The 23,839-nt window shown below is 49.4% G+C and overlaps 1 protein-coding gene across 40 annotated transcripts in view; it reads left to right on the top strand.

The window, feature by feature from the left end:
• The window catches only part of MSI2 (musashi RNA binding protein 2), a 195,649-nt gene extending 172,398 nt beyond the window's left edge, over positions 1-23,251 (top strand). For 2 of the 40 annotated variants that reach the window (XM_071765481.1, XM_071765523.1), the window contains 5 exons: positions 2,708-2,731; positions 3,802-3,909; positions 5,233-5,259; positions 18,853-19,061; positions 23,001-23,251. In XM_071765481.1, the coding sequence (XP_071621582.1) occupies positions 2,708-2,731; positions 3,802-3,909; positions 5,233-5,259; positions 18,853-19,061; positions 23,001-23,042 (410 nt within the window). In that variant the 3' untranslated portion in view covers positions 23,043-23,251. Of the gene's footprint in view, positions 1-2,707; positions 2,732-3,801; positions 3,910-5,232; positions 5,260-7,539; positions 7,641-10,990; positions 11,077-18,852; positions 19,062-20,823; positions 20,902-23,000 lie in introns of those variants that run through there. The other 38 variants (XR_011730178.1, XM_071765503.1, XM_071765501.1 and 35 more) reach the window with 38 other exon arrangements.
• The last annotated feature ends 588 nt before the right edge of the window (positions 23,252-23,839 follow it).

The following is a 23,839-nucleotide window of genomic DNA, read 5'->3' as shown; positions in this document are numbered from 1 at the left end:
GCAGGGGCTGAGCAGAGCAAGGCTGAAGCAGTTTCTCAGAGCAGAAGCCAGGGCTGCAGGTGAATCCTGGCAGCTCACGTGGAGCATGGGGTGCAAAACGGTTCTTGTGATTTCCCCTTGCTCCTGGTTGCCTTGCAGCCAGCATCAGGCTGGGGTAAAGGAGAAATCAGTGGTTTGAGAGGGTAACAACCCCGCTCGGGCACTGGAGCTCTCTCCAGATTTGTTCACAAAGCCCCAGGCAGATCCCCTAAATCCAGGGCTCTTGGTGTTCTGTGCTCAGTGAGGTGCTCCCTGCTGCCCCTGGGCACGCAGCCCTTGGCCCCCCTTCTCCTGGACTTTGTTGTGCTGCAGAAGGCATTGGCTTGCAGGCAGTCACTGACCAGAGCTGAGACCTGAGAGCAAAGCCTTGCACACAGCTGTGTCCACCTCCCCTGGCATGAAGCTGCTTCAGTATCTAACGTGCAGCTAGTGATGCAGGAAGCAGAAAAATTTGTCTGTGAAAAATTGAACTCCAAATACCAGCTTTGGCTCTTTCAGAGCAATACGAGAGCATGAAATTGATGTGAATCCTCAGGGCTTTCCTGGACAGTGTGCAAGCCCGTCGCAAAATATTTATTGTTAAGTACCTTCTAATTGCAATGCCTAAAGTGGGCACTTTTGTCCTTCCCAACAGCTTTGGTATTTTGTTTTCCCGAGGCAATTATAAGCAGCAGATGCACAAAGAAGGACAGGGATTATTTCAGCAGGCATTGGAGTGCCTTCAACAAACACAGTGAATGAACTGATCTCTCCCTTCACCCCTTTTGATTTTTCCAGTTGACTTCAAGAAGAGCTCAAGAGAGCTCAGGGGGAGCGGGATGGTGCTGAGATGCAGAGCAGGCTGTGGTCCATGCTCCTGTTGACTTCAAGGTGCTCTAGCCCAGGCATACATTCCTGGCACCCAATTTTTTCCAAGCTGCTCGTTAAAAATTAATTGAGAGCTTGCAAGCCCCTCGGTGGCTACAGGATGCACCAGTAAGTTCTGGGGGACCAGCCAGAGGCTTTGTGGATAAGCAGATTCCTCCTGGGGGCCTGGAAAGCAGCTGGAGTGCCTGCTAGTGCTTTCCTCTTATCTTCCTGCAGATACCTCGGCTCTCAAATTGTAGCACAGTGGTGTGACAGCACAGCCAAAGGCTGATGGAAGCAGAAGTTTCTTGCAGGACACGGAATAGGTCCTGTGTTAATTACAGGGTTTCTGTGGTGCTGTTCTCTGAATTCTGCACTGGTGTAGAACTTTCTAAACAATGGGAGGGAGCAGTACAGCGTGACCACAGGGCTTAAATCAGGGGGGATTACATAGATCAGCAGTGAAGCTTGTGACCAGAACCTGCAAAGAGCCTGGCTGCACCCTTGGTGGGGGTAGGGGAACAGAGCCCCCAGGAGTGCAGCCCTGGGGCCAGGGGCCCTTTGTACGCTGGGCAGCACAGTGACAGGAGATTGTTCTGGGCTGGAGGAGCTGATGAAGACAGTGCCTGGCAAATGTCAGTTCAGAGGAGGTGGTGGGGATTGCTTTCAGTATGTTGGATTGATTTAGAGGTCTTCAGTGAGGGAGTGTTGGTGGTCAGGTTTTTGCCAATCTTGACCATCAGTCCCTGTATCCGTCTCCTGGTTCGGCAAAGCCAGGGCAGCCCTGCTGCTCCACAGCCCATCACACTTGAGTTGTTTGGAGTGCCATGTCGAGCAGATGCTTTTATCTCGGAATTGGGATAAGAGCTTTCTTTGGGGGTGGGGGGATTAATTTTTCACACATCTGTCTGCTGGAATGCAATAACGGATCCTTTGTTCGGGCTCTTTCTGTGGAGTGCCTTCTCCACCCTTGTTATTTCATTCTTCTTTTGCATGGCAAAACTTTTTGTCCTGCATTTCAAATAGATACTGAGAGTCCCTGGCAGTTGAACAAGAGAAACAAACTTTCCAGTCCTGTTTTTTATGCTGCTTTCAGGGGATGCTTGGTGATTTGAAGGGTATTTGATTGGTTTTGGCAGAGGCATTTTATTTGGTGGAAAATCCATGGCTTCTCTGATCTCTTATGGATGGTTTAGGGAGCTCCTGGAGCCTCCAAATGAGAGATTTGCTTGTGGCCAGCTGGCCCTGGCTGTGTCATGGGAATGCTGAGGACACTGGTCTCAGGACATGTGCTGTGGTGGGCAGGGAGCAGAGGAGAGGCTACAGGGATGGTGCCAGCTCTGCCCGCTCCTAACCTGCAGCCAGAGGGCTCTGGGTTTGAGCGGGGCACGGCTCTGCCTGGAAATGAAGCCTCCAGAGCTTCAGCCCTTGTCCTGCATCTGCTTTCCCTGCTCTCTGGGGGTTGGTTTGACTCAACACCAAGGTCTTCTCACTCCAGGATATCACACCTCCAGCCCTAAATGTGTGTCAGGTGGACACAACCAGGGTTGTTGGCTCCATCACCAGGAAGAGGGAATTTAGCACTTGGGTATTTGCTTATAATATCCCCCGGCCTGGATGTGCTTCCTCCTGCATCCCACTCCACAGAAACTGTAGCAGTTCATCAGCATGATAAAAACAAACACTTCACATGGGTGCTGAGTGAGGAACAGGCTGTGCTGTGCAGCGCGTGGGCTCGGTGCGTGGGGCGCAGCAGCCGGCAGCTGCCTGGGGTAGCCATGCATACATTTACCAACACTATTTTTTTTTTTTCCCCCAACAGCCCTATTACCATATTTAAATGCAAGTATGTCTTTTTTTAATTGGTGTTTTAAGTAGCTTCGAGTCACTCTCTCCTAGTTCTCTGCTCCTTTCCCCCTGGTAGACGATCTGTAGATGAGATGATAGTGCTAGAGGTAGCGGGCTTGTAGTCTGCTGATGTCTCTGGGTCTCACTCTCTCCATTTCTCTAGCTGGCTGCTCTCCTTTCTGCTGCCTCAGTTGTTTTTCTGTGGTTCTTCAGCGTTGCAAAGCAGCTGTGATCAAAGTCCTGGAGCCTGCTCCAGGGGCAGGTTGTCCTGTTGGGTGCCAGGAGCGGCCAGAGCTCCTCGGAGACCAGGAACTGCCCAGGGTTTTGTTGATGTTTGCAGCAAGGAGTTTGGGGTTCTTGCTGATCACCTGGACCTTGCCGTGGTCCTCTCAAAATACAGATATTTAAAGTCAGAGCCTCTGGCACATCTTTTGAATATTTATTAAGTAAAGAAACTAAATCTGCAATCTTGCTGGCAGCATTTCATTCATCTGTAAGGGCTCGGTCCCCCCGTAGCAGGGTGTATGTCTTAGAGCTCCTTGATCTGCGGCTGTTTTGCTTTCAAAAGCTTTTTTTCTCTCTCTCTCTCTTTCTTTCTTTAAATTACATTTCAGCGAGGGTTTTTTTTTTTTTCTGCTTGATCCCAGAAAATCTGTGATCTTGACACGAGGACCTCCTCATATTTCCCATTACTACTCTTGTCTGTAGATCAGCACGTTATTATCACTTGCAAATAAGCGAGGAGGAGAATTCCCCCCTTTGTTTTGCCAAGCGGTCTGACCCCCCCAGCTGCCGGAGAGCGTGGAGCCGTACCCTGGGGGCTGCAGGCTCTGCTGCCACCACTGCCACCGTCCTCTTCTGCCAAGGGGGTCTGGCCCCCGCAGAGACCACCAGCAGCGGGCACCCGGCGAGGGTTTGGCTGTGTCTGAAAGCAGTGGCACCCGGCGAGGGTTTGGCTGTGTCTGAAAGCAGTGGCTGTGAGCGTCAGGGAGAGCCGGGATGGCAGCGCAGAGGCTCGGGGTTCCCACTGGCTTCTGTCTTCACCCTTCTCCTTTTCTCCACGGCCAGGTTTCCCGGCAGCGGCTTATGGACCAGTAGCAGCGGCAGCCGTGGCGGCAGCAAGAGGATCAGGTAGGGGGGCCCGTGGAAGAGCAAACCCTCAGAGTGCAGGGTCAGGTAAAAGCTCTGTCGGTATTCTGTGTGGCTGCAGCTCTCCATCATTTCTCTGATTTTTCCTCACACTTATCCTGGGGACCTGAAAACAGTCAGAAAAGGAAAAAAAAAAAAATTCTATAAGAAATAATCAAACCCAAACCAAACCCAAACTACAAGCAGAGGCCATGGGGCCTGGAGCACCTTGCAGGAGAGATTGGTGAAAGAACTGCCAAAACCAGGGTAGATATTCTGATTTGTTTCTTTATTTATCCCTTTATTGTGTTGATTTCTTTGTTTCTATGGTTTAAATTTGAGGTTCTAACCCAAAAGAATTAATTCATGGGGGTTTTTTTTAAAAAAAAAAAAGCTTTCATTTCTCAGGGAAAGCTGGCAGCGGGGTGAGGCGGTGGCGGTGGCACCGGGTGCTCCCATCATGGCTGGAGCTGCTCTCACCTCCTCTGCCATGGCCGGTGTGAGGGTTGGTCCTCTGTGGTGAGGGAGCTGTGTCCCCAAATGCCACTGCTCACACGGTTGGCACCAAAGCTCACCAACTTTGCCCGCTTCCAACCACAGCCTGCTCTCCTGAGGAACGCCAAAGCTTTTCTTCCTGTCCTTCTGAAAACGTTTATTTTTTTTCCCCTTAAGGGAAATAAATAAATCGTTGCCAATTACCGTTATTACCTTAGGTTTTAAATTTAGCTCAACACGTGAATTAGTGCTGTGCTCAGGTAATTAAGCGTTCAGTACAGCCATCAGTGAGCTGTGGGCTTGGCAACCGCCGCTGCCGCCGCCTCGGCTGCCCAGGTCGAGGCGGGATGGAGCTGCCGCCGGGCCCGGCATGGCAGAGGTGCCGGCACGGGGCACGGCAGAGGTGTGCCAGCCTTCCAGGTCACTCATGGCTCAGTCCAGAAGCGTGGGGGTTTCTCAGTGGCTTTTCTGGCAGTGCCAGTGGGTTAACCAGGCTCGTCCCGAAAAGCCCTGACCCAACCGCTGCGTGAGGGGATAGGAGGAGGGCGCAGGCCCAGGTGTGACTCGAGTGCAAGCCCGAGGCCCCGGAGGCCAAAGAAAGACACCAGGAGAACTCCGTTCCATGCAAACTGGCACTGCTTGCAGGCTACAAAGGATTATCTGTACCAGTTTCATCTTGTGGCATGTAGAGAGCTCCTAAGGGGTGACTTGCCAGACTGGTTGTGGGGGTTCCCCATCTCCTGGCTTCTCCTACTGCCCCTTCGTGGAGGGGTAGAAAAAAAAATTAGAGAAACAAAACAAATAGATTTATTTTGCATATGATTTCGGGTAAACAGCTTCATTGTTTCTGCCTCTTCCTCATGTTTTGCCCTTCAGGTTTTGTTTTACGTGCAAACAGACCTGGTGAGTTGCCCCTTAGCAAGGCACAGAGGGTTTGGCTGGATTAATGTTGCTTCCCTGATTATTATTATTTTTTTTAATCAGAGTGCTTTTGGTGCCCATTACAACTGAACTGAGCATTGATCAATTCTGTGCCTGAAAATCATTTGTCTTTAATTTGAGTGTTTTTTGGTTTTTTTCTTCTGTTGGGTTTTCTGTTTTGGTTTTTTTTGTTTTGGTTTGGTTTTTATTTGAAGTTGCAATACGAAACTAAATCTAACACTAAATTAACAACACCCTTTCTGGCAAGTTTAAAGAGCAGTATGGTGTTTAGAAATGCCTTTCAAGCCTCAAAATTGCCTGTGTGCACAAAACTGGCAAAACCCCAAAAACTGAATCAAAAGAGACACCCCTGTCCCCTGCCCCTGTCCCCAGCCCTGAGACCTCAAGGAGGAAGATGGGTTTGTCACTGGCCCAGCCCGATGGCTGCTCACATTTGCAGCAAAACGTGCTCTGGGAACAGTGGTGTTTTAGGTAGAAAGCCATTTCCATCCGAAGATGGGTTTCTGAAGGGACATCCTGAGTTTGCCACTTCCATCCAGCAATGGTAGTGAATTGTATTCAGGAGCAGGAGAGTCTGATCCATCTTGCACTGCAGTGTATGGGCCCGATTCATTACAAGAAAAATGGTTGGGGTTTAGTTTTGGGGGTTTTTCCTCTCCTTTTTCGTTGGGTTTTTCTTTTTCCTTTGCAAATTTGCACAGCCCTTCTTCACACGTGCTCTGGGCAAAAGCACAAGGCCCTGACTGGCCCCTTCCTTGGCAGTGAATGGCATAGAGCTGGGAAAAGCCTGACCAGCACATCCCACCCTGGCTGGGGAGTGCCAGGGATGTCCCCGCTGCTGCTGCCCCTCTGCAGCCCCACCAGCTCACTCCAAATTGACCTCCTCTGTTCTCCAGCCCCGTCCTGACAGTTCTTCCCCACCTCCATCAGGGTGGCTCTGAAGCACTGGAGCTGGGCCCGGGTGCTGGTGCCCACCGGTGGGGCTGAGCACCCGTGGAGAAGCATCTGCCTTTGGGTATCCATCTTGGCCTTCCAAGGAAGCCAAAGCCCTTCCACTCCAGCCCCCTGGGCTGCCATGTGTGGGCACCCACCAGCTTGGTTTCTCCCCGGGGTGCTGTTCCTCTCTTAGGAAACCTCCACGTTTGCTTAACAGCCGGGGAAAGGAGCCCGCCTGGCCCCGGTTCTGCCCTGCCCTTGCCCCTTCTTTTCCTGCAGCAGTGTAGGAGGATGCAGTTTGCTGTGCTAGATACACAAGTTCTCATCTCTGTCACAGCAGGAAGGGACATTTCTCCCTGCCTGTCCTCAGTGCCACTCATAAATTCACATCCAGCACAGCTGCTCACGTGCGGGCAGGTGAACGCAGCGATGCTTCTCTTCACAACCCACGTGCCCAGTGGGCATCCCAGTGGGGAGGTGCCCACTCAGGTCCCTCCAGCAGACGTGGGGGTTTGGCCACCCTCGTCCCTGCCAGGTGGGACTGTGCTGCTGAGTCCTTCACACAACCTCATCCACGCTTGTATTTTTTTTTAATGAATTGGGACCTGATCCACGGAAAACAGGCAAAGTTAAACATCTCAATGCCGCAAACCCCTCCTAGACAACTTCACTATCAGTGTCACGTTTCTTTTGAATTCACCTGACATATTTTACGTGCAAAACATTTTTGTCGTGTAAATGATTTTTTTAAAGCACAGTCATGGGGGGACATTTTTATCTTGCATTTGACATGGGAGGGATTCATTTGGCAGGAGAACGAGACAAGGAAAATTTGGCAGGAGAGGGTTTTCGTTCCTTCCTCTTTGGTTCGTTGACAAGTCTGAGATTTTTCCACTCCCCAACCCCGTTGCCACCAACTATTCCTCCCTGAGGACTGGAGACAAAACCCATGAGGCCATCCAGCCCAGTTCCTGCTGCTCAGCACCAGCAGGAGCCCCCCGGGTCAGCAGGACCGGCTGCCACGGGCACGCTTTGCCCGGCGTGGTGGGACAGCAGTGGTGGGACAGCAGCGTGGTGCCACGGTGCCAGGAGCTGCTCCACCCCCATCCCAACCCCTGGCACATCTGGATTTTGGGCGCCAGACTCGGCTTGCCAGCGCTGCCTTTGAGCCCTGCGCCCCGACAACCCCTTACTGTACTTTATACTTGCCAGCTATAACAAATCTCGTAACGTGAGCTACTGACCTTGATGGTGAGTGTGAGCAGTTATGTTTTTGTTGTTTTCTCTCTTGCTTGGTTGGGGCTGCTGTGAGAGAGGGTGTCTCTGAGGCATACTTTCCGGCCTCTCTTACACTCGGACGTGCACACCTCCTCTCAAACACTCTTCTGAGCGCTCTCAGCGGGAAGGTTTGTCCACACCTATTAATCCTCTCTCAGTGTCCAGCTTCTTGTTAGTAGCAGCTGGTTGCATGTTTTTTGCTTGTTCGGACGAAACGGTTCAAGAAACGACTCATATCAACTCTTGAGAAATGTCTCTATTTTTTTGTACACTTTCTTTCTTTTGATGTTTTTTATTAATTTCCCTTACTTAAAAAACAAAACACCTGTCGTCCCGTAAAACATTTCACATCTCCCCTTGCCTGTTCTTAGAGTGTATGTATCTGTGGGACTGAACTAAATGCATGCACTGTAGTAGTCGTACTGGTAGCAGTAGATGTAGTTGTAGAACATGCATTGTTGAGTTGATATTATAGGTACCATCAACGTGAAGTAGCGTGGCAGGTAAAAGCATAGCCGTGGTCTGATTGAAAGCGTAGGGCTGTCGATACAGCAGAGAGCTGCTAACGGCTTGGATCCATAGTACTGCATTTGTTAAATCCCATTATCTGGAAGTTTAAATTGAAGCTGGCTGTAGGCCACCTACACCCTCTGTACAAGAACCCGCACATGCTGTTATCTCGAGAGTAAATTTGCCATTTTTTTATCAAATTAAACCCCCTGGGAACTAAAACGCTGACTATAATTATATTCTCCTGTTTTTATTTTGAATTAAAAAGAACTTGAGATATTTTTGAAATCATTCTACAATCATGGTTTCTTCATCAGCCTGTTACTCGTCCATGTTAGCCCATAGAATCATTTGTTGGCAGCTGTAGATCAGATGTGCCAAACGCAAATCACTCCATTTGGGGATCTAACTAATACTGGGTGTGAAGCAGCTTCCCACAGACTGTCCTGAGACATGGAGCAATTGTTTTAAGGTCTAAAAACGTAAATCTAGTTATGCAGCAGACACTGAGCTAGTGGTGGGTCGTACTCATTGCCATGTCACCCAGCTTAATACCAGGATGAGGAGTTTTGAGTCGAGTTCATCGTATTTGCCATCAAGCCAGCAAGTGTCTGTGCTTCTTGTGCCCAGGTTTTACAGTTCTTTCCCAGGTGAAGCTGCAGTCAGTAAATTTTTCAGATGGCAATTGAGATCCTGAATTTGGGAGTGGTTTATTTGTTTAGTTGCTTGTCAGAAAACATCCTGCTGGGAATAGAAAAAGTGCTGTACGGCATGGTCACAGCTTCCCTCCTGCCTGTGCCCCCAGCCCTCCCCACAGACCAGATGTGCTGAGCAGGAGCATCTCCCTGCTCCACAGGGGACAGTCATGGCACTCCTCAGTGCACTTCTTACAGCAAGTGCTTGCAAAGGACATAAAATATCCAGAATGGGCTTTCAAAATGAAATTAAGGGTTTGTATCTGCTCCTTACCTCTAATGGAACGTAAAGTAAATCAACCAAACAACCTCCTGGATGGGGCTGGTGCCATGCAAGGCAATCTGAGCCACCCCTCTTACTGTCCTTATTGCTACCAGGGAGCTGAAACACTTCTGTGCATCGAGGGGAAGAATGGCTTCCCCCTTAGATCTCAATCTGCCAGGGAGAGGGGGGGACCCACTGCTTAATGTGCCAGGCACACGATGAAGTGAGGAGTGTATCTAAAAGTCAGCGGAGCGACAAATTGCATGGGGTTTAGGAAGCCTTGTCTTACACTTAAAGAAGGTGCTTTAAAAAATTTAATCTTGTCATTAGGCACCCATAGTGTTAGCAAATTGCGGCCATAAAAAGTGGGATGAGGGTTGGTGTGTGTGTCTGGGGGGAGAGGAGCTGCCCCCGGCTGGCAGAGGTGGGGTGAGGAGGAGCGTTTCAAAGCCGCAGCCATCAACCAATTTGGGATTTATGCGGCCGGTTGAGAGGACTCCCTTGTGGCACAGCAGCTCTGATGGAACTGCTCTCCTTCTTTTATTCTACTATATAAAAGTACATAAAGTTTAATCTGAGCTGTGTAATCTCAAAAGCCAGAACCTAACAAGTGGACCACTTGGGAGCAGCAAGCGGGCTGAAATTTCTCACTCTGCTGGAACCGCCGGTAATTATGTGACAGAGCCTGGCGGCTGATGCGTGGGGAAATTAATGGCTGCATCAGATTTTATCTGTTGCTTATCTTCCTAGCAGAGGCAGCCTGCCTGGAGAGCACTGCGGGCAGCCCGGCAGGGAGGGGGAGGCAGAGGGACCCCCACTGTGGGGGCTTTGGGGAGGGGTGGACTTGCAGACAAATGTGTGTTCAGGAGAAGTCAGAGCAGCACCTGCCTGAGTGGAGCTGCCATGTGCCTCCTGAGGAGCCCACGCTGAGCTTCTCGGGTAGTTTTGGCCTTGGTGCAGGCAAAAACTCCTGTGAGCTTTTCTGCCTACTACCCCAAAATCCCCAAAGTAATAATGAAAGGGGAATCATTTCTATTTTGGTTCAGAGGTGCTGTGCTGGTCCAAGGTGGGAATCACACAGGTCCTTTCCAGAATGCAGGCTACACACAAAAAACATTTATCTTATTCTACTGTGGGATGCCACTTTTGATTTTTTTGATCCAAGAGGGACTGGGCTTCCTGTGGTAGAAAATTTAGGAGATCTAAACCAATTTGGTGCTGCTGCTGTTAGGCCTTGACCACAGCAGCGGTCGTTTTACCGGGCTCCTGCCTGAAGTCTATTGTGGTTAAAATACATCAGCTTTAATCAATAACTTCGTAATAGAAAATCTTGTGCACTTGATAAATCATCTCCAGTGCAATTAGTGACCACCTCTGAAGTGCAGGCTTAAGTACAGGGTAAGTTAATCTTTAACGAATTTAGCTGCTAACTTTTAATAGTCTTTTTAATCGGGAGGATTATTTTCAATGGGAAGACACTCCCCAGCACAGCCCGTCCCAGCTGCTGCTCCTGACACAGGGCAAGCAGTGACAGCAGGCTGATTGCCCATGCCAGGACCTTGCTGTCCTCACCAGCCACTCTCCAGCCCCACACAGCTCTGCAACCAGCAGCATGTGATTTCTTTTCTCCCTGCTGAAGCAGAGGGACGGAGCTCTGGGCCATTGCAATATTTGACTTCGTTCCACTCGAGGTGCAGAGGAGTCATTGTGAGGTTTGGAGCAGGGCCTTCAGTCTGAGTTCTCCCCTGCAATGAGATGCTTGAGCACATGAGCACATCTCGTGCATTTTAACCACTAAATGGATAAAGTCCTGGCTGAGCTGAGGGACACCTCACCTGTCTGGCAGCCATCGCAGGCTGCTCCCCCTCAGTGGAACTAAGTGGGACACAGCACACGTTTTACTGCCATGCCATTGTGGGTATTTTCATGCTGATCCTCTCCCCAAATTCATTAGAAGTAAATACATAATTACAGTCCTTTTTTTCTCTCTCTCTCCTTTCTGAAATAGAAAACTGGAGAAGCAGCAGTGGAGTTTTTCCTTGCAGCAGATGTTAGCATGCATCTGGCTCTGGATTAGCTTGAGGAGCATGATGGATTAATAGTTGCCAGAGAATGCAGAATGGGTCTGCAGGTATATAAACCTGAGCTATATAAGAATATTTGGTTCACACATCTGGGGCTTTTTAAGGGTATTTCCTGATAGTGAAGAGACCTGAGATGAGAGCTTTGTGCTGTGAGGACTCAGGGTCTCCTGATTTGTGCCCAAATCCTTGGGGCTGGGGATTAGCTGCTGATGTGGGAGCTGGTGCCCCTTGGGCAGAAAGCTCCAGGGATTTGTGTGCTGGATTTCTCCTTTGTTACATGGATAACCCCCTCTGCTCCCAAGCATCTTCCCAGCCACCGGGGTCCATCAGCAGTGGGCAGCTGTCCCTGGGCAGCACCCTCCTGCTATGGCAACTTAAAATATGAAGCGAAACAAAGACAGGGTTTTGTTTTAATTTTCCTCCTGTATTGTCTGTTACTGTACAAAAGGCTTCAATTTAAAATTAACAGGAGTGATAGCCAGTTAATGTGGTACAGTGGGAGGCCGGAGTTTCTGTTGCTATGGCAATGGAGTTCGGCTCATTTGTTTTGTAGATGAGTAATTACTACGCAATTAGAGTAGGCTAAAAATAAAGGGGCCTTTTGTTCCCTGATACTCATTAATATTAATAAAAGACCTGTCCGGGCTGTGGTAAACAATTAATGCAGATGTGGTTGCCCGTGGTTAAAGTAGCAGCAGCTTTGGTGTTACCCAGCGCGAGGTGAAGTCACCGGCATCCCCTGGCCTGGCTCTGCCTTCGTTTCAGATAGAAAAATTATTGGCTGGGGCTGTGCATTAGCACAGCATCACCAGCTTGAGCCCTCTTTGCCAGTTGGGTGGCTGTCAATAAGTGCTAAGGCTGAACACACAGCCACAGACAGCAGGTACGGCACCGGGGTCGGGTCCTGAGAAGCAGCCGGTGCCTCAGCCCCGCCAGCCCCATGGCAGCACCTCCTCCGTGCAGAAATCATTCTGTTTCTCCCCCTGGCAGTGCCCAAGGGAGGGCACAGGGCTGGGATGCTCCTGGGCAGGGGTTGTCCCACTGCAGAGCCAGGGCTCGAGCAGAGACCTTGCTCCAAAACCCAAGCACATGGAAGTGCAAGCCTGGGGCTGCTGAGATGGCTCCAGAGCAGTGAGTGCCAAAAAAGAGTGGACTAACACAGTCCCAAGCATTTGGTGTGAAGTGTGTAAACAGGAAAGCACACCAGATTTTAAATGAACTGTGAAACCAGTGAAATTGCCAGAGAAACCTGTTAAGAAGGTGACTAACGGGATGCTGTTTAGTTACCTCTCTGATTTGTTGCTCATCTTGCAGCAACCAGTTGAGCATCCCTGTCCTGTGTGGAGGACAGTAGAGCATGGGTGGGCCAGGGTGCCACCTCCCTGTAGCCCTGGGGTGCTTGGCACCCCTGGAAAATACCTTCAGTGAGGTGGGACCTCTCTGAGGGGAGCAGAGGCACTTGAGTGCCCCTTGCCCAGGACCCTCGGGTGTGGTGCCGAGGGAGAGGTTGCAGCCAGCCAGGAATCGCATCCCTCCCAAACTGTTTAACTAATGGAGGGGAACGTAGCACAGCCTTTGTAAGGTCGACATTTGTTTGTTGTTAAGGATCTAATTAGAAACATGAGAGGGAGCTGAATGGCTGCTTGCTTGGCTAATTAGCGACATGCACGAAGACCACTTTGAACTTCAAGGACACAAAGCTATTAGCGCTTACATCAAAAATGGATTAAACTTCTGTGCTTTTATAATGATTAAAGATGAGCTGCTCGAGAGGAAATCCTTTTGTAAGGCAGTGACAAGAGCTGGCTCCCTGATTGCAGCTTCCACAAGCACAGCTTTGTGTGGCCTCCATGTAGCACTCGGCCCAGCACGGGAGTGACACCGGCAGCTCAGGGTATGGAAAATGTGATTAGCCAATAAATATTGATCGCTCGCAAAAAATTACAGCTGGGCTGGAGAGCGCCTTTATTTGTCCTGCTACACAACTGCAGGACTTAGAAAAAACAGGCTTAAAATACGATGAATTTTCTGTCTTTTCTTCTGCAAATTGGTGCATGACAACAGCTTCCAGCAGTGGCTGCTGCTTTGGCTGTGTCACCCCAGGATGGAGCTGGAGCAGGAGCAGGTGCTGCTCACCTGCCTGCAATGTGCAGGGGAGGGACCGTGTGGGTTGGGTTGGGTTGGGTTTTTTTTTAAAAGCACCTGCACCACCTGAATCTGTAGCTTGTGGAAACCAGCCAGCTCTTGCTCTCTGCTCACCTAAGACAGCTTAGCACTGGCTTTTTGTGTTCGTGCCCAGCTTGGCATCTGTGCTGGAGCCAGGGCAGACATCCAGGTGGAGGGAAGGACAATTGCTCCTGGTTGCTGTTGTCACCCCCAAGTGTCCCCTGGGTCCCCAGCAGCCTGGGCTGGGCGAGGTGTGGGGTTGGGGCTGGGAATGGGGAGCACTGCTCTCTCCCTGTCCTCTGCTCACTTCCAGCTGTAATTGCTGAGCCGGGAACCTGCTCACCACCCGCCGCTTTCTGTCGTTATTTTGATGTGTGAAGCTGTTTCCAAAGGGGCTGCAGAGGCAGAACAACCTTTTAAAGTGTGACTGCAGATAGAAAATAATGTACAAATAGTACCTTGTTACAGCAGGTAGCTGCTCTCAGTGTCTCTTGGCCTCATCATCACTTATTTTACTGATGAGCCCAACAGTTCTATTTCGTTTTTTACCTTGCAGGGCCGGCGTAGCTGCAGGGGAGGGACAGCTGGGGCTGCCTGGCTGCTTCCCTCCTGGAGCCACGGTGGGCAGCAGGCAGGGCTCACAGCTCACAGTTTGAGTTTCCAGAGTCAGGACTGAACCGGCTGTCACAAGCTAAATATCCACAGCTCTTCATACTTGCTGAGGAGCTCTGCCTGCCCCAGGCTTCCCACAGAGAGGTGTTTGCTTTTCAAGTCTGCTTGGGAAGAGCTGGAGCCAAGTGCTGTGCCGTGGAGGTCCCTGTGAGAGATGTAGGGACTGACACCTCTAATTGCAGTGCTGGGGTTACTTGGTTTTATGGTTTGTCTCCCACTTTCTCTTTCAGCTAGTTGGGAGCTGTTTGTACGTCGTTACTCTCCAGAATATCTGTGTGTTTCCAGCTCATTATTTCGGAGACATTTTTGAGTCTGAGCATTGATCTGAGTTTGAGGTGTGCCACGTGCTGTCTCAGGCAGGGAACAGCTCTGTGTGTAGAAGTGCAGATGTGAGGGAGTGATGGATAGTTCAGCCTGACCACAAACAAACACGTTTGTGCCTCTACCTGGAGCTGTATGCAGTGACTGGTAGAGAGAAAAAAAAAAAAAAAAAGACTGAGTGTGAGCATTTAATTCTCAGTGCTGTGCCTGTGTGCTCTTGCAGCCTGAATAGGCACCCGAGAACAAGGAGCATCAACATCTGATTTCAGTCTGGCATTAATTTGTACATCCAGCCACGGGATAATCACATCTGGGCTGTCAGCATCTCTGAAAAGCAAGGTACAAGCTCCCATTAGCTTCAGCTGTGAGGACACAGAGAATTAGCTTGGCCAAGCGATCTGTACCAGGGTGCAGTGCTGGCTAATGATATTTATAAGGCTCTAAGCACTAATGATGTCAGATTTGCGTGCAGTGCTGACGCTTTCCCCCAGTCCATACCAGGGCTGGTTATTTAAAGTATCAGCATCACACTGAGCCTGCTGCCCTGTTACTCATCCAGCTACAACGTGGCTGCTGGCGCTCGTGCTTCGGGACACGTGGGATCCCCAAGGAAGGGCCAGACCTTCCCTGCTCTGGTTGCTGTGTTTTACTGTCATGCCCTCTGCAGCATTTGTGCTCGGGTCGGTGCAGAGGCAGGACAGCTGGGATGAGTGCTTGGGGAGAAGGTGAGAACCCTTCCATGAAAATCTTCCTTGAAAATCCAGCAGGTAATGCAAGGTAGCTCGCATCAAATGCCTTCAGACTGTGGTGCCCCAGCTGGGCTGCTCAGGACCCAGCTTTGCTGAACCCAGACAGGGCAGGGGGTCGGGCAGCAGCAAATACCATTTGCTTACAGCTGCTGGTGGGACTGGGGTGCCCCTCTCCATCACCTCAAGCCCTGGCTGCTGAACCTCCCAGCCCAGTGCCCCCTGCTCCTTCCCAGCCTTGTCAGCAGTGCTCAATGCTATTATATCATTTACTCCTTCGAGCTGGAAGATGATGTTTGGAGCATGTAATATGAATTTTTCATAAAGAGAGAAAAACAACCTAATCTTGTGAGCTTTGAATCTTGGTAGTGGGTAATGGCTTTGATTTAAAGCATTTTGTCTTAATGATAGTTATATTGAAAATTTCCTGCTGCTTTCAAGCACGTGTAGTTATTATCATAAACATTGATGGTAGAAATGCCTGCCAAATTGTGCGTGGCTGTTTATGGTAGATGAGAGAGTCATCCAGAAATGAGAGCACTGGATCAACAAGTTGTCGAGAAGCCTGTTTGTTCAGGAAGCCACCCTGGGGCTGGTGGGACACAGCAGGAGGGAGGAGAATCTTGGAGGAAAGAGGGGCCGAAGATGGACCAGCACTGGGGGTAGAAAATGCTTGGCCTGAGATTAAAAAGTGAATTTCAGATGAGAAGGAGCTGCTGCTGCAGCAGTCAAGGAGGGCGGAAGGAGAGCAGAGCAGGGAAGAGTGTCTCTGTGGGGTCTTTTTTTTTTACCTTTGAAACATTAATACCCACCCTCTTTCCCACCCTCTTTCCCTTCATTGTTCGTGGATGAATTCTGTTTATTTGGGAGTGGGATTTCAGCATCTGAGTTGTTGGGCTTTGCCCAGCTGTCCTCTCCTCCCCCCTCGTTAGTGCAATTCACCACCCTCTAAGGCAAATGTCATAATGAATCCCCACTCAGAAATTTCTCAGGAGTTCGTTGGAAGAGAGTTTATCTTCCAGTGATGACCTTTCTTGTTGAACAGGGATTACTGTGTGAGCAGGGGCTGTGTTAACATGGCACTTTGCAGGAAAAGGCACTTGGTAAGAGAGCTCCAGCCAGCTCTCTCCCAGCTCCTGGCAGAGCATTGCCAGCACCGAGCCTCTGTGGCAGCCTGGGACCTCTTGGGCTCCAGCTCTCCCTTTCCAGGGCTCCCCAGGCCACCACCTCAGCACTGGCTGAGCCTGCAGCTCCCCAGAGCTTGTCCCTCCAGCCAGCAAGCAAAAAGGTTCCCTGACTGATCAAAATTCACAGGCTCGGAGACTCCTGTAAGAAAAAGCACAGCAAATCCAAAGTGAAGCCAACAGGACATGGAATTCCTTGTTCCTGTCACTCTTGGCTGCTGTCTCTTGATCTCCATAGGTGTAGGAAGGAGCTCCTGTAACCTCAAAATTTATTTGGGGACTGAAACAGTATCTGGAGGATTTGGAAAGGGGGGTTTCTTCTCCGTTGTAGTCTCAGATTGTTGAGGGTTTGTGCAAACCAGCTTTGTTTTCCATCACGTTTTGCATGTTGGGAAAGTCGTTCAAGGTCCCTTTGCTGTTGTTTCAAAGGGGTGGTACAAGTGAGTGCCTCTGGCTCCAGGTGAGCTTTCGTGCAGCTGTTGCAAGAACACAAATATTTAGCAGCTCGCCACGGCTGAGCGAGTCATTAAAACACAGCTTTCTGAGGAGAGCGCGGCCTCCAGGGACTGACGAGAGCTTTTCTGTTTCACTTATTGGGTCGGGAGCAAAGTGTCAGCTCTGGAAAAGCCTCCAGCCCTTTCTGGGCAGTTTTCCAGAGGCTGTTCAGCTGCGGAGCAGTGCCGGAGCATCCCGGGTCCCCGGGGCAGCGGTGGTGCCGCGGGGTCTGCAGGAGGGTTGTGCTACCAGGATGTCCCCTCGCCTTGTCACCTCCCTCTGTCCTGCTGCCTCTGCCCGGGCCAGCAGCTTGGCAGTAAAGCCCATATCCATTTTATTGAACCAGAAGGAGGAAAAGGGAAAAAAAGTGCTAGCTTAGAGTAATAAAGGGCTTTTGAACATCTCAGCTGGATATTTTTCTTCACGAGTGAGAAGGCCAAATGTTATCTTGACATTTAATCTTTAATAATAAAAAGGCACTTTGTTTGCCAGTGAATTCCAAAATCTGTTTACTCTCTCCTGCCTTATTCCTTTTAACAGGCAAGCTTAGATGTCCTACTTACTCTCCCCTGCTACCAGTTCAGAGCTGCATTAAATCATTTCTTTTGTAAAAATTTTTACCTTCCTGTCCTTGCAGAGCCGACAGCTGCCAGGTTGACTTTTTCTGAGTAGTTAATTCATTCATTTTATCGATGGGGACCCCTGGGGAGGGGTGCAGGGCAAAGGGGCCAGGGCAGGAGAGGTGGTGACCCAGCACAAGCCTGGGCTGAGCCCACCACCAGGGCTGCCAGGGCAGTGTCCTTCCCGGCTCTCAAACTTCGTGAACCTTTTTCAGTGCTTAATGAAGATACACTGGGGGGTTGCAGCCTGAGGAAAAGGCTGGAGCAGTCTTGGCACAGGCTGGAGGTCACGGGATGTGCCAGGGGGGTGCCTGGCAGTGCTGGGGCTGCCGGGGAAGGTGGTCACATTTGTGACCTGTCCCGTCCCTGGGCACATCTCTGCTCAGGAGGCTCCCAGCCTGTCTTTGGCCCCTGGCAGGGAGTGTCCCGGTCCCTGCTGGTGGCAGGGAGGCAGTGGGACACTAGGTGGGCATCAGGGTGGGGTGGGCAAGACTCCCTTGGGTGCTCCCCAAGGACCCTGCAGGTAGCACCCAGGTGTAGCTCCAGCTTCCCGCAAGCCATCTCCATCCCGCTCCTCCCAGGCCGCTGACTTTTCTTTTGCATTGAAACTTCTTACTCATAAATTTTACATCCAAGAGCAACCGTGAGAAATGCCAGAAGCCTGATCATCTAACATGCTTTAATATCGAAACTTACTCTTTAGTGTCATTCTTATTTACATTGTTTTTCTGTCTCAAAAATAAAAAAAAAGGGAGGAAAAAAAATAATTTTCTTTTACTTCCACATTAGGAGGTGAGTTGTCATACACCCTCTGGAATTCTTTTTTTGCTTTTGATCTTTATTTATTTGTTTAATTTTGGTTGATGTCCCAAGCATGGTTTTGGAGACGAAGGTAGGTCTTCGCTCTCCAAATCAAAAGGAAAAAAAATATTAAATAAAACAACACTGTCCTTGGTCATATAAAAAAAAAAATTTCCAAACTGTTCCATTCCATACCATTTAAAGAAAAAAAAAATTAACTATTGAGCTATTTCTCCAGCTTACTGATTGAAAAGGGCGGGTTTTTTTTCAAAAGTATCGAATGGATCCAAAAACGATTTTCCTAGACACAATTGAAGTTATTTGCTGTCAACATTTTAATATCAATATTACCACAATGTGTAGTCTCAAACTAGTTCCTTTGTAGTTTGCATGGGATGTGAATGCTGTCTCGGCGTGCCCAGACCTAGAGAACTTGTTACTACTGCATGAGCATCAAGTCAGATGTTGAAAAATATCTATTATATTTTGTGATAATTTGGTGAAAATGAGCACCTCCAGTCTCTGGTTGCAGTAGTGTGTTGAATGATTGTTCTTTTTTTTATTTTTTTATTTTTTTATATATATCCATATATATATTTTTGGAGCTCTAAGCTTCGTAGTAGTACGGGCTGACTCTTCTCCAGTACTCGCTCTCCTATCGCATGGCCTTGGTTAAGTGTTAGAAGTTGGGCCTAGGCTGTTTATCCTGGTGTTTGGCTTTGTAATAACGGTGCATGCCCGGCGTCTGGCCTCATACCCAGCTTTATTCTCTGCACACCAGTCTTGAATAGCTACAGTGCTCAACCGAATTTTGGCGCACCCGCTTCCCCGGCAGGCTCCAACCCAGCCCGACCCGGAGGCTTCCCCGGGGCCAACAGCCCGGGGCCCGTCGCGGATCTCTACGGCACGGCCAGCCAGGACTCCGGCGTGGGGAACTACATAAGTGCTGCCAGCCCACAGCCCGGCTCCGGCTTCGGCCACGGCATCGCCGTAAGTACCGTGGGCGGGGGGAGGGCTGCCGTGCGGGGATGGCGAGGGGGGGATCTGAGGGGTTGGTTTTTTGGGTGGTTTTTTGGTTTTAATGTTCGTTGTGACTTGATGGCGAGCGGAGTGCCTTGCTGCCGTAGCCTGCTGGAGCTGCCCCTCCTCTGGTGCCTTCGGCAGTCTGAAGGGCATAAAATCCCCAACTGGTCTGGGTCGGAGGGACCCTAAAGATTGTGTGGTTCCAACTAATAGTGGGCAGGGACACCCCCCAATAGACCAGGCTGCTCCAAGCTCATCCAGCCTGGCCTTGAACACTGCAGCCACAAATTCCCTGGGCAACCAGGGGATATTTCAAAAGGAAATATTTAATAATTATGAGTTTTAAATTTTCTCCTTACCTACGTGGGCCCTGCCACCCATCCCAGCTGATGCCCCCATTTGCAGACACCACACCAGTCCCTGCCTAAACGAGCCAGCAGCAGCTCATGAGTTCAGCCAGTGGGACCCCAGGGATGCCCAGAGCCACCCCAACGAGGGGATGGCCACCCCACTGCTGCCACGGGGCTGTCCCCTCCCCTCCATCCAGCCCTGCACCCACCCAGGGATGGACGCTGGTATTTGCTGACCCCTGGGTCACTTCCAACCATTTCCAGCATCTCTAATGGTATTTTTGTGCAGGCCACGAGCAAGTCACTCCCGTTCTGCCATCGAGTCACTGGCAGTGGTTCCTTCGTGCCGCGTGGGTCTGCAGTCTCACTAATGATGGGCACCAGAGATTTGCTTAACAAAGCTGCATGCTGGATTTCAGCCCGTGCTGGCTGACCTGTGTGTGTTAGCATGAATGTGGTTGGCCCTCTTTGGTGGCTGTCAGTCTCCCCCATACCAAAACTGTGACTGAGGTTGGTTCCCTTTTTTTTTTTTTTTTTGTAGTAAAGGGATGAGATTTGGGATTTTTTGTATGCTAAAGATGACAAAATCCAGAGAGCTCCCCCCGTCCCACATCCTGCACAGAGCCTCACCCCTTGACCCAATCAGATGAACGGGGGGGTGAGGGTGTAGTGCATTCAAAGTTCCCCAAATTGTGGTGGCTTTATTGCAAAAAAAGACAAAAAGCCCAGCTGGCTCCTGTCCTGCTCCCACCCCTCCTCTGGTCGTGGCAGGGCCATGACAGTCCCCTCGGATCAATTCTGGTACCAAGTCTGGAATATTATTGCTCTGCTAAGAGCTGTATCAATTTAAACTGCCACCTCTCACCTCTTGCAACACCTCTTCTTTCCATTTTTCACTTAAAGAAAAAGACCTGTTTGTTCTTGAAAACTTGGGCACTTTGGCCTCAGCAACACCCCCGTCTGTCAAGTGGTGGGATGTGAGGTAGGACCTGGGTGCCTGGATTTGTCTGCACCAAAAGATGGTGCTGTACCTGACTTGCAGATTGGCAGCTTCTGCATTTCCCCCAATAACTGCAAAGAACCCCGTAGCTTTTTGGCCATATCTATTTCTTTAACCCTCTGCAGTTACTAACCCTGGTTGAAAAGGGAAAAGCCAAATACTATTTTGTGCAACCAGGGGAATGAGAAGATGATGGTCTCGGAAAGGTAACGGCAGGGTTGAGCACACCGAGCCACTGGTGACCAGAGCAGCTCTCAGAAATACCTGTTCATGCTGGCAACACAGTCTTTCAAGTCCTTTGATAATTTCTTGCCAAAATTAATAATCATCTGTTCCCATGTATAGAGCACTGATGAACTTAACAATTGTACAATTTTAGGGACCTTTGATTGCAACGGCTTTTACAAATGGATACCATTGAAACGTTACACATGGTTGGTTGCCATCTCACGTGGAGGTATTGCAGTATATACCATTTGTACTTCATGCTAAACTACCATCTCCCCTCTAGTTACTTTAAGTGAACAATTTTTAATCTTCTTTTCCTCTTTCCTTGGCATTTAATCATTCCTTTCTGTGATTTACGTTATTCAAATCAGTCTCATGGGTTGGAAACTGGAAGACGAACCAGGAGCTAAACCCCCTCCAAAATTCAGGTTTTCGTATCCGTGACTCTTTGTGCTGCAATTTGGAGAGCCAGAAACCTTGCAGAAAAAGCAGAGAGGCCAGAAGCCCGTGGGGAGGCGAGGGTGTGCCAGCTGAGGACATCCTGGTGGGATTACAGCCCCGCTACCAAGGCTCTGCTGCTAAAAATAGAGCAGCCCCACTGCTTTATTGCAGAGAAGCCATCATTCTTAATTAAGTGCTCTACCAAATATTACAGCTAAAAAGATAACACTGTAACTAGTAACCATAGAGCAATTATCAAGACTTAAAAAAAAATTAAACCTAAAGCAAATTAAATTAACGACATTACCTGAGCAATGCATCCTTGGATCGCTGCCAGTTTCCTACCCTTTGAACTAAGCTCAAGTTAATTAAATGTTTAATTTTTATTATTTTTTTATTATTATTATTATTTTGGCCTTTGGCATGTTCATCTTTGCAAACAATGCCGTGAATGGAGCAGATTAGAGCAGTCAGTCAGTGAGCAGCTGAAGTTACCCCCGTGAAATGGCAGAGCTGCTGCTCCACCCAGACAAATGTAATGGATGTGATGGGCTTTATTTCTCTGCCTTGAGCCCAGCTCTGCCTGATCAGTCTCACTTGTTTTACGTTCAGAATTGGTGTATGAAATTAGAATTACAGTTAGTCGAGGGGCTGGGAACTGTGGAAAACATTTGGAGGCTTTAAATTACATAAAAATAGATTTATACCTAAACACTAGTGGATGATGGGGTATTCTATTTACTCTGCATCTACCCACGTACATCCAAGATCACCTAAAATTGTTCCATCAATTGATTTGCCCCACCAGGTAGTATTTTTTTATGGGAAGGAGGAAAGTGCCATGAGCACTCTTGCTTTAATCCCGGTTATTATTTGCAGCACCAGTGCACAGGCACAGATCCATCTGTCAGGATCCTCTCATTTCTGGCCCTTCAGCCTCTGTAGGAACGAGGTGGGCTCAGCACCAGCTGGAGACCCCAGCAGAGCCTCATCCTTCACCCTGACACTGTGGGCAGCAGCAATTAACATCTCACCCTGACCACAGCACACCAAACCCTAACCAGGACTCACTGCCCAGGCTTAAGACTCACACCATTAATGACTGACAAACAGAAAGTGCTTTTAATGGTGTTCATTACTAATTAAAATAGATTTTCAGAGGAGGAAATGAGCCTTATTATGAATTCCTCCAGGACCACCGAAGGTTTTATTGCAGAGGCTCATCCCGAGGTGTCCACTGCCCTGGGGCAGGATGTGGCCACAGGATAAGCTTGCTGGGGATGCCCACAGCCCTGGGGGTGTCACCAGGACCTCTCCCAGAAACCCCTTCTTGGGGACAGCTTTTGGAGGGTGCATCCCTCCCCTTCATGACCAGTCACTGGGCTGTTGCCACCTCAGAGCCAGACAGGAGCAGAGCAGAAGCAGCTGAGGCTCCATTGTAGATAAATCCCCAGCACACAGCCCCTGGAGAAGTTGTCACCTTTCAAGTACTTCAGCCCTGCCTTTAGAAAAAAATAATTTCACCAAAGCCTTGTAAATTCCTGGTGTAACAGATGCCTGAGGAGCAGGTTTTGTCCTTCCCATACATCAAGTCACATTTTGCTGTTCCTAAAGAGAGCAAGCACAGAGCTAAAGCCTGGCCTGGAGCTTAAATCCAGGCAGGGCTGGCCAGCTGCCATCCACGGGATAGAGCTGGGAAGGAAGAGCAGTAAACACACGGAATGCCCTTTCCCAGGGCCAGGAATGCCACGGCCTGTTGCTCAGATCCACCCCGGGTGGTGCCCGGAGCACGGCAAAGCCTTTGCAAAGCTTTGGGGGTGTTGTGGAACGTGCTGGTGGCCCTGGAGGAGCCCTGACTGCTCCTGTCCCTGCCTTCTCCTCCCACAGAGTCTCTCTGGATGTCCAGGCAAGACGGGGAGAAGTTTCTGAGCAGTCCCACACTTGGGTGATCTCATCAGACTTTGAGCACTACATCATCACCAGTAACACAGCCAACTGGAGGTGGCACTCGATGGACTTGGGTTGTTAAAAAACAAAACAGAAAAAAAAAAAAAACAAAAAAAAAATCTCTCTCATCATCTCATGAATCTGCTGTACTATAAAAACAACAGCTTTTAAAAGTATGTATATAAAACCCATTTCTTGTTCGTTTTATTTTCTCAATGGGTTTCTCCCCTTCCCCCCCTTCCTTTTTAAACCTCTCCATGTCTTTTTTTTTTTTCGTAGCGTTCTCGACAGTCTCGTAGCCACGTAGCTGGAATTCTTTGTGTATCTAGCAAGAGCCTAACCATAGCCTAACTGTTTATATTAAGGGGTTTCTTTCCTTGGGTTTTTTCGGTTGGTTTTTTTTTTGTTTTTTTTTTTTTTTTTGCTTTCCCACCTCCCCTCCTTTCTCCCTTCTGTTTTACGGAGTCGTTGTTGCTTCAAGGATGCTGAGGTGGTGAGAGGAGCCTGGGCCGCCGCGGGCGGTGCGGGGGGCAGGGCTGGGGTGGGCAGCAGGGTGTGGGGGGCCCTGGGGAGCAGCAGGTTCTTCTCTTGCCCTTCTTTTTTTCCTTTTGTGGCGTCTTCGTTGAACCTAATTCTTATCTATTTTCGGCAATAAGGCAAGGACTACAAACTTTTTTGTGCGTCCTTTTTTTCTATAAGTGCTTTTTTTTTTTGTTGAAAGAGGCGATATAAGGTTTTTTGAAATTGTGAATTCTGAGAAAAAAAAAAAAGAAATAAAA

Source organism: Heliangelus exortis, chromosome 21 (assembly GCF_036169615.1).
Source record: "Heliangelus exortis chromosome 21, bHelExo1.hap1, whole genome shotgun sequence".
In the NCBI taxonomy this organism is placed as follows: Eukaryota; Metazoa; Chordata; class Aves; order Apodiformes; family Trochilidae; genus Heliangelus; species Heliangelus exortis.
The sequence above is the reverse complement of the archived record's forward strand: the minus strand, read 5'-3'. Positions and strand labels throughout refer to the sequence as shown.